The 10,810-nt window shown below is 31.4% G+C and overlaps 1 protein-coding gene across 1 annotated transcript; it reads left to right on the plus strand.

Moving 5' to 3' along the window:
• Positions 1 to 6,081: 6,081 nt before the first annotated feature.
• LOC123194379 (DNA repair protein RAD51 homolog) lies at positions 6,082 to 9,927 on the plus strand. Its single transcript, XM_044607569.1, has 9 exons — positions 6,082 to 6,312; positions 7,427 to 7,571; positions 7,679 to 7,789; positions 7,936 to 8,027; positions 8,409 to 8,503; positions 8,580 to 8,693; positions 9,144 to 9,273; positions 9,367 to 9,488; positions 9,561 to 9,927. Exons 1-9 carry the CDS (start codon positions 6,205 to 6,207, stop codon positions 9,682 to 9,684), a joined length of 1,041 nt encoding a protein of 346 aa, XP_044463504.1. The 5' UTR covers positions 6,082 to 6,204; the 3' UTR covers positions 9,685 to 9,927.
• The last annotated feature ends 883 nt before the right edge of the window (positions 9,928 to 10,810 follow it).

The raw sequence follows: 10,810 nt of genomic DNA on the forward strand, positions 1-10,810 counted from the left end.
CTTGTAAATGTTCCCGAATAAAGTGAAGAGAAGAGGTAAAAGAGTTGGTATTAATATGGGAGTTGATGAAGGATCACCTAACGAAAATCAAAGAATTTTAACTAGTTCATAGGCGATCACATCTAGACTAGGAAGCATGGAAACCAGATTTGATGAGAATATGCTTAGTTTGAAATTAAAGTTGTTGAACTCCAGGAGCAAACTAGTATTATTAACTAAGAAGTTAGAGAACTTTTTCTTTTAACAAGAAACCCCACATAAGTCGAACCATCCCTTTGACACTGAATCGACCACACTAAATAAGTAAAACCCCAAGTACAATAATTGGCTCCATTACCAATGTACTAAGTAAGTTGAAAATTTAATTTTAAAATATTGTCAGAGAAGATTTGAACTTATACTCTCTTATAGATGAAACCCCTTCATTGCTACTCAAACAATTCTTTGGAGGCAAAGTTCAAGAACTTTCTTATAAGATCAACAGCCCCATGGGCATCCAGGAATTAGATGATGATGTTTTGAATCTTAGTTTTTTTTTTTTTTAACCCATGTTTTTGTTTTAACTTCGTGCACTCGGGAAACATTTGTATTGTTTTGGGTTAATCAATCCCTATGTACTTTGCACTTGTGCAATATATGAAATTTCTTATTGATGGTTATTTTCATTTAATGTCTCAAGCATTGTGTTGGAATATTAAAAGTAAAAAAAATATGGAAATACATACTTGAGTTGTGATGAATCGGTGTTGTAGATGGCTTTGGATAAATTGTGATGAACGGTTGTGTTGCAATGTTTGAAATGTTTGTATTTGAAATGATGCAAAATAATACCCATTTTTCATCCATGACAAAAGGGGGAGAGTGGTACCAAAATGGTATAAATCTTTTTACAAATTGATGTTTGTTATAAATGGTATCATTCTTTCTACATAGAGGGAGAATTTCTTTTATTAAATGCACCAATCTTTTTGTGAAGGGGAGCTACATTGTTGCAAGGGAAGATATGTCATTTTCTTGTATCCTTTTGCATTTCTTTCAAATCAACTCTCAATTATTTGTTTTGTCATCAGTTAAAAAAGGGAAAATAATTGGACCTAATGTGTTTTAATGATTAAAAAGACAAGAATGATGGGGAAAATGTGTTAACTTGTTTAAAGCATGACTCATGTCATGAGCAAAATGGAAAAATCTTTAAAAATGTATGAAAAAAGTTTATGAACGTCTATTCTTAGTAGATGAATGTCTAATGTCCATTCTAAACCAAATAAGATAATTGTTCTAAGGCATGAATGACTCATCACCCTATCGGGCTTTTGACTTACCGCGCAAGCTTTGGTAGCTTGAAGAATGCCTATTTACATTGAACAAATATTCATTGCACTTAAAGTCTAAACCATTACTTAAAAAACAGAATCATTCACATATGTTATTCATTTTAAAAAGAGATAAACATGAGAAGAAAGTCGACAAGTCACAAACGCCCATTTTTAACTCATGAATGTTCTTGAGAGAAATTCGTTGAAGCAAAATTTGAAATAGTTCAAGTGCTCATTAGACTTTCAAACAATTTCAAAAGAAATCAATGAAATAGGGAACACCCATTCGAGGAACTAGGATGCTCATTCCAAGTTTTGGCGTTGAAGAAATGTAACTATTGGACTAATTTTGCTTTTTGAAGATATCTCTTCCCATGATACATGAATGATCATTCAATGTGATAGAGCACTTGTTCTATAGTTAACTTCAACAAGAAAATTGTCTTTTTTAGAGTCAAATGGCTACATAGTCTCATTGAACAGTTACTTTGACTTCTAGAGCTTAATTTTACTTAATAAGGAAGTCTTTGGGATCATTTGAAGGTTAGAGGAATTGCACCAAGATATTATTCAAGTTCAAATACTCAATTTTACATTTTATACTCTTAACTTTTATCCCGCATGCACATGTACTTGTATTCAATTGGGAGAAATTTGTCATCATATGTGAAATCAACCTACCAAGAGGGACTTTCTCACAATATTTCATTTGTACTCAAACTTTATAAGAGCAAAATCTCGATTCAGTTATTGTAAGGCAAAATTCCAAAGAAAACTAAGTGTATCGGTTAGATATGATCTGATAGAATTTTAAGAAGGTTTCCTTGAAAAGTTGATGTAGAAGGTTTGGAAAAGAAACTTTGAACCACTCTAAATAGACCAAATAATCTTTCTCCCCTTAACTCTTTATATTGATTGCATTGTGTTTGTTATTTATATGGGCTATATACTTGTTGCGTGGACATAGATTAGTTAAACTTATATTCTAATAAATCTTATATATTCACCCCACCCCTTTTTTTTCCTACGTGTATATATAGTCATATAGTTTTTCAAAAGGTCGTTCATATTGAAAATTATCTCGTTAAAAAACAAGCGTCGGAGATTCTCCCTCAAAAGCCAAATTATTGGTATGAAAATGTGCATTAACACGAAGTACATAGAACCAAAAAGACTAAGATGCAAAAATATAAATAGGCATGATAATGTAAATATGATGAAGATGATTTTTTTACCTTGTTAAACCAAAAAGATTAATTGTCAACATCCACAGTGTTGTTATTGATTCAATGATGTGATATTATAGTGTAAACAAAAAGAAATAAATTGTAACAATGGACTATTGAGTGTGCCAATATTTTTTAGATGATCCATTTTTTTGCTCCCATCGCTTTTTATTTAAAGTTGTGAGAGATGGGTTCACATAATTTTTCGGATAGTGCAATAATTCATGGCATAATGTATGTTGTGATAGTTTTGATGTGGGAAGAACATAACTCCACTTTAACTGTAATTACCGATTTTAAGTAGGTGATTCATTGACAATAGAAAAAACTCATTTAGTGCCGAATGATTATTGTAATCTTGGATAAAGTGGTCTTTGTCTCCTATTTTGATGCTTCTAAAAGAGAACACTTTTTTTCTAAGATTGTGCTTTACAATTATTAATATAAGCAAAATTATTAATCAAAGTTCAAATCATCAACTGTTGGTGGCAAGTTGGAATATAATAATAAGTCACCAATCTGGGAGGCCGTTGTAGCATCAAGTATGGCTAAATATGAGTACTGGTTTTATGAATTTCGCTAGCGGATACCTTGTCTTGTCATTGACAATTAATTTTATAGTTATACAATACAAGTAAAAAACGATACATATCATAAAGTGAATTAAATTAATACAATATAGTAGATATATTTTATGATATGATACGTATTATACGATGCGATATCATATATATTATCGATATAAATCGATATACCTTTTTTGAAAAAATAATGATATAATAATAATGTGTATGAAAAATTCTAAATTTTCAAAAGTGTTTGTGATATTTAAAAAATAAATAATTTGTCAATTAGAATTGTTTATTATTTTATTTTTCAAAAGGCTTATCATATAATACAATATCCATAATACACGATACAAAAAATTAAGTTTTCAGTATATAATATGATACACGATTTAACTACTATGAGTAATTCTGTAATAAACAATTTTATCTTTTAAATTACAAATTGGAGCATGACTTGAGCAAATGGACCCAAGTCGGCGGCTCCTCAAGGGGGCCAGTCAGCCCAAGCCCATATATTTTTAAATTAACAATTATAATTTTTAGGGTAATTAATTAAAATATTTTTTTATTTTTTATGTTTATATGATATTAAACAACCCTTTAGGGAATATATAAATATAGCGGAGAAAACAAAGTAATATTTATTTTACCTCATCTCTAATATTTTGTCAAGTTTAATCGTATCTTTTCATCTTCATCTACAGTTATACTTAAAATTCAATTAAAAATTACAAAATTTGATAACAAATTCACCTTAATCCAAGTAATTAAGTATTTGATTATATGGTTTCTTATGTTTTTCAAGAATTGATGTAACTTTTAGTCTAAAATTTGAATATCTCTTAGGATAGATATGATTTGCTCCTAGTAAGGATAACTCTAGTTTTAATTTCCTTCTTATTTCAATTCTTCATCATGTTATGTTTTGCTTTTAATTTGTTAGAAATTTAAATTTTGTATTGTGAATCTTAATTATAATAATGATTTTTAGCCTAGCATATAAGATTTTGAGTTAGAATTTACGCAAATTGTGAAGAAATCTTGGATATTAGTAAGATAGGAGTAGATGTGTCTACTAATTAAAAGGTAACTTGTTTTTCTTATGTTAATTTTGCATTTTTATAGTGAATTTTAGTTATAAGTATAACACTTAACCATTTATTTACTTCATTTCTCCATTGGTATGAAGGATGGGGATGATTTTGAGTTATAATTTGTGCAAAACTAAAAGGAATCTTGGGTAGGACCTTTGGAGTAATTTGGTTGGAGTAAGTATGATTTGGGGGGAGGCACATATACGCCTAGAGAGCCAAAGTGAATTTTTCAAACCATTGGGAGTGATTTGAAATTTTAAGATAATATAGGGCTTTTTTAAACAATGTTTAATTTATATACATTAGCATGTGAAATTTCATCTGATGTATTATATTATTATTTTGTCAAATACTATTATATATTCATATATTATGATAAATATTTGAAGTAATTCTTATGGTTGGATATAGAAGACAGTTCATATCTCCTAATATAAACACGATGAACTAAGTTGGTAAGAAATAGAGAATATTGATAATTGAGCAATAAATAAAATATGAAGGATTAGTCGAGACTTTGAGTTTATGTTTGGGAATAAACTAAGGCAGAAATGTATCCACATTATAATGAATTTTGAAAACTCGTTCAAGACCATCATGATATTTAATGTCTCATAGCATTAGCTATAAAAATGAAACAAGTGACACATCTTTAGGATTTCGAGAAACAATCCATGGATAGACTTTTCACTTCAATGAAAGATGGCCATTATTATTTATTTTCTAGTTGGTGCAAAAATGATACAATCGTAGTATGACCCAGAAGAAGATTGCTATTGTCCAAGTCAGTATGAAGTGGAGAGGTGTAATGTAAACATTGATATTAGTTCGAAAGACTTTCAGGAAATTTCCAATGTGGAATTGTTAATGATTATTGAGTAAGGTGTTCATGTATAGAAGGATAAAGTCTCAACTTAGGTTGCTTTTTATTAGAGAGTAGAGATGAATGATATTTTGGTGGAATATCCTAGGTTTCATGATACAATCCACATTGAAACAAATTCATGTACAACAAGTGTGGAATTGAGTAAGGGAGTCGAGTTTAGTGAAAGACATGAAAGTTTAGTATGTGCAACTCCAAGATATATGCATGTCATTGTTCCTAACTTGATGCATTGACTTCCACCTTATTTGGATCTTCCTTATGCCGATATAAGTGATGTTTTCAACACTAGGCAAGAGGGGTTTTAAAGTACCCAATCTATTTGATGACAAGAATGCACTACAATAAGTATTTAAAAGACATTCCTTAGAGCGTGGGTTTAATACAATGTTTTACGTTCAACTAAATCTCATTAAGAGATCAAATGTTTGTATGACTAATTTTAATAATGGGCAGAGGCAACAACGATTGAAGGTTGTGAATTATTTTTAACTACACTGCTTAAATAATGACCACACTTATTTTTAAGATAAAATAATGTCCCATTATCGATACGTTGGTGCTCAATCACTCGAACAAATTTTAAAACAATGTTTATTATAATTGACCATATTTACGAATTAAAAGAAATCATTACTAATATTATAGACATATAGAAAATTAATATTTTATATATACAAACATGATATGTCAAGAATTGAACTTTAAATCAATTAAAAAGTTTACCCGATGAGTCATTCATACTTTAATCAGAGTACTATTATAACCTTATGTAATCCCGATACAGTGACATATATCGAGATGGATGATTCAAATATTTTTAAAATCTTTATTCATGGCTTTGAGCTGTTCCTGAATAGGGTGCTTCCTGTGGGTTTTCCCCTCGGCCTAAAATTTTAAAAAAAGAAAGAAATTACCAAGCAAGTCCAGCCCAAGTTAAGGCCCATTAAGTTCTTTAGAAACTTCTCTGCCAAGACAATCTCTCGCTACTCTCCACCATTATTGTTTTGGCGCCCCACTTGACTCTATTTCAAAAACATCAGCTCTTTCATTTCCCTCCATCGTTCTTGGCCTCTCTCTCTAGGGCTCAACAGAGATATCTGAAACTGAAAGCTGATGGAGCAGCAGCAGAGGAACCAGAAAATGGCGCAACATCAACAACAGCAACAAAATGAGGAACTCGAAGAGGGACAGCATGGCCCTTTCCCTGTCGAACAGCTTCAGGTAACTACATTATCAAAATTTTATTTATAAAAAAAAATCCATGATTTTCTTCAATTAATCATATTTTGAGATGAATAAGGGTTTTTCGTTGACGGGTTTTTTTTAAGCATTCTAAATTCTTTATCCCAGTACTTGATCAGTTGTTGAAATTGTATTACCATCATAATGAATTTTAGCTAGAGTTGCCAACAAAAGGGGTTTTCCTAGACTGGTTCCTCTTCATTCTGTTAAAAAAAGTGTTCTTTATTAGTTATCTTGGTCTATTTGATGAACTTCCTGTGTTTACATTTTTGTTGTTAATTTCAAAATTTTCATTTATGGATGTTGTTCAAGCTTGAGTTTATAATGAGTGTAGCCAGAGATGGGTTCTTTGCCAAAATTTGCTGCAGGAAGGGTCCTTGTGTGTGTGTTTAGTTTTCATATCTAATCGCTATATGTTGTTTATCAAGATTATAGATTTTTTGCATGTTTGATGTTGTTCAACCTTGAGTTTATACTGAGTTTACACAGACATGGATCCTTTGCCAATTTGCTACAGAAAGGTCCTTTATTGTCTGGTATGGCTTGTGTGTGTGTGTGTGTGTTGTTTATTAAGATTATAAAATTTTTTACATGTTTATATGTTGTCTTGTATGGTATAAGTATGTGTGAGTGTGTGTGTTATCATCAAGATTATAAATTTTTGAGTGTTTGGATATTGCTCAAGCTTGAGTTTATACTAAGTGTAGCCAGAGATGGGTTCTTTGCCCATTTGCTACAGGAAGGGTCCATTAGTGGGTTATGTGTGTGTGTGGGTTATATGTGTGTGTATGTGTGTTATTGCTATATGTTGTTTATGAAGATTATAAATTTTTGAGTGTTTAAGTTCTTTGTCATACCCTAATTTTTATTTTTTGTATTGGATGGTGCTTTGAATGCAATAAACCATCTTTCTTTTTGCCTAAAATGTATTGTAACAGCTTAAATCTGTATCTTCATTGCATTTTCATCTATATGTAACACTAAGATAAAATCTCTGATTTACTTACAGATTGTTTATATCTCCTTCGTGTTTTAAAGTTGATTATGAGGTACATTCAGTAATACTTTTGTTTCCTCTAATGTTGAACTAAAGATGTCAGGCATTGCTGCCCTTGACATAAAGAAACTTAAGGATGCAGGTCTTTGCACAGTTGAATCGGTTGCCTATTCCCCAAGGAAAGAACTTCTGCAAATTAAGGGAATCAGTGAGGCAAAAGTTGACAAGATCATCGAGGCAGGCATGTCTTTATCACACTAACTCTTGTTTTCTTCTCATTTTTATCAATGGCATTTATCATCATTAAGCTTGAAACTGAGATATTTTTGCCTGTCTGCTTCCTGACAGCTTCTAAACTTGTGCCATTGGGTTTCACCAGTGCTAGCCAACTTCATGCCCAGAGGCTTGAGATAATTCAGATGACATCTGGTTCAAGAGAGCTTGATAAAATTTTAGAAGGTAGGTCATGTTCACATGTTCCAGTTAAAAATCGAACACTGCTTGGAAATTGAGTTTTTCTTTTACCAATTTTGGAATGAGAGTTGGTATTGTACAGATCAAGTGATGTTCTAAGTTCTAACACTCATGTAATTATTCTTTGACAGGGGGAATTGAGACAGGATCTATCACTGAGATATATGGTGAGTTTCGCTCTGGAAAGACTCAGTTGTGTCACACATTATGTGTCACATGCCAAGTAAGTGCTTTCCTTTTTCTTTTTATTGCCTTGGCATTAAGACACTGGTCAATTTACTGCCATGTGAAATAGGTCTGTACACTTTTTGTTATGACTAAAATCAAAAGAGAAATCAGCAATATTGGAGGTGTGAACAGTGCCTTTGCCGATAAAATGCTTTTTAGTGGTTCGGTTTCTCACTACATAAATGTATATGTATTAAGTGGGATTTCAACTGTGATAGCTAAGATCCTCCCATCACTTTGCAAACCTGTCAAACTATTATTGTCTTATCACTTACTAGAGGAACTTTAAAAGAATTCAAAGAGACACTAAGTTCTTATCATTGATTTGTTACTCGAGTAATTTAGTTATGGAACACTTCGACATTTGATTTTTCAGCTTCCACTGGATCAAGGAGGTGGTGAGGGAAAAGCTATGTACATTGATGCTGAGGGCACGTTCAGGCCACAGAGACTCTTACAAATAGCTGACAGGTGTTATGTCTACTTTTAGATGTATCACCGCTTTTCAGTTTGTGGCACTAACAGTGAATGTTGCTAAATGCTGCAGGTTTGGATTGAATGGTGCTGACGTCTTGGAAAATGTGGCCTATGCTAGAGCATATAACACTGATCATCAGTCACGGCTTTTGCTTGAAGCTGCCTCAATGATGGTGGAAACAAGGTATAATTGCATCATTAGTGACCACAATCAAGAATATATTCAAGTTCCTCTCTTTTGTCTTCTTGTTTGAAATTTAGTAAAATTTTAGTGAGTTTGGGCTTTTATAAATTGGAATCAGGCTTGATAAAAATATTGAACCTTTGCTTCTGTGTCAAGCATGTGAAATTTTTTAGTTCCCTTATTGCCACTTTGTTGGTCCCGAGGACATTTGGCAACCTACGTTCATGTTTTTGAACCTGACAAATAAACAGTTATGTGTGATGATAACAATGCAGCATATTGATTTCTGTTTAGTCCAATCCTCCTTGCTAAGGGGTGATTCGTTTTATAGTTTCTCGATGTATAATTTACGGAGGTTTTTCTAAACTGTATGCATGTAGCTTGTTGGATATAACCTGAGTTTAGGATAACTGTCTCGGGCAAAAATTTATTAATTAATGGATTCTGCAGGTTTGCCCTTATGATAGTAGACAGTGCTACTGCTCTCTACAGGACAGATTTCTCTGGAAGAGGAGAACTATCGGCACGGCAAATGCATCTTGCGAAATTCCTCAGGAGCCTTCAGAAGTTAGCTGATGAGGTAGAATCAGATACTCTGTATATCATACTTGTGCAGCATGCACATAAACATACTTGTTCATCAAAATATCCTTTGTATTATCTGTTATTGTAGTTCGGTGTGGCTGTTGTGATTACCAATCAAGTAGTTGCACAAGTGGATGGTTCTGCAATCTTTGCCGGACCTCAAATTAAACCTATTGGTGGAAACATCATGGCTCATGCCTCTACAACAAGGTTGTATCTCTATCATCTAAACTTCACTTCTTAACTAAGAAGGGTTCTTTACTGTTTCTGTGCTTATGATAGGCTTGCTCTTCGGAAGGGAAGAGGCGAGGAGCGCATCTGTAAAGTAATAAGCTCTCCTTGTTTGGCTGAAGCAGAAGCTCGATTTCAGATCTCTACTGATGGTGTTACTGATGTCAAGGACTGAACATTTTAGACAATTTCAGCTCCTATTCCAGAGCCCGTGTGTACCTCTTATGTTCTTGTATGTATCACTGGATTTGCAAGAACCCAATGTGTCACAAATTTGTGATTTTTGTGTACTATTTGCCCAATTTCTGAATAGCTGTCCTGAAGCATTATAGCTCTTGTGTTTTGGCTGCTTTTGAGAGAACGTTTTCTCTATTTAATTTTCTTCCCCTATATGAAATGGCAAATATTCATTTCGAGATATCATTGACTTCTGACCGTGTATATGTTTTGATGGATCGCTTTTGATTTATTAGCAAAATAGTGGTTTTTGTTATCAATAAAATTGTCAACATATTTTTGAATATATAATTAATTATATAAATAATATGTGATTATATAATTAGGTGATTTTAAATAACTTTTAATTATATAATGATGTATTATCTGTATATTTAATTGTATACTCAAAAATCTATATATATAATATTGTTGTATTGTTATTTCAGAATTGTTAAAAGAGGTTTTTGTTATTAAAAACTTTTAAGGGTCAATTTTTTTAACTCTTAGAGCACATTTGATTTTGATAATATTTTATTATTAAAATTAAAAAATTATTTTGAAGATAGATTATTTGAAGAATTATTATATATAAATTATTATTATATTTGATAAAATTTGATAAAAATATATAAGTATAAATAATTATTTTATTTGATTAGAAATAATAAATATTAGTATATTATTTTACTTAAATATTATTAGATATAATTATTAGAAAATATATTTCATGTTATTTATTATTTTAATTGAAAATAAGATTATTTTTATCTTAAAAAATTAATAAATAAAGATATAATAGTAACAAAATCAATTCTCTCTCCCTCTTGGTTTTTGTCATCTCTCTCCTTGGTTGTCTTCATCTTGTCATCATTTTTCAAACAAAGACTATTCATATTTTATCTATTTAACAAAAATGATTCATCTTCGTCTCTGACGAAAACAACTAGAGAGGGAGACAACAGAAATAAAAAGGGAGAGAGAATGCGGTTGGAGACAATAAAGTTTGCCAGAAAGTGGTAACTAAAAAAATTAAACCTTAGAGGGAAAAATATAACTTTTTAAAACTATAGAGAAAAAATTAA

The sequence above is a fragment of the Mangifera indica genome, chromosome 13 (genome assembly GCF_011075055.1).
Source record: "Mangifera indica cultivar Alphonso chromosome 13, CATAS_Mindica_2.1, whole genome shotgun sequence".
NCBI lineage: Eukaryota > Viridiplantae > Streptophyta > Magnoliopsida > Sapindales > Anacardiaceae > Mangifera > Mangifera indica.

Excerpts from the sequence above, each read along its gene's own strand:
- LOC123194379 (XM_044607569.1), top strand. The coding sequence starts at position 6,205 with ATGGAGCAGCAGCAGAGGAACCAGAAAATGGCGCAACATCAACAACAG. Across the intron at positions 6,313-7,426 it reads TCCCTGTCGAACAGCTTCAG|ATGTCAGGCATTGCTGCCCT; the intron begins GTAACTACATTA and ends GTTGAACTAAAG. Across the intron at positions 8,694-9,143 it reads TCAATGATGGTGGAAACAAG|GTTTGCCCTTATGATAGTAG; the intron begins GTATAATTGCAT and ends TGGATTCTGCAG.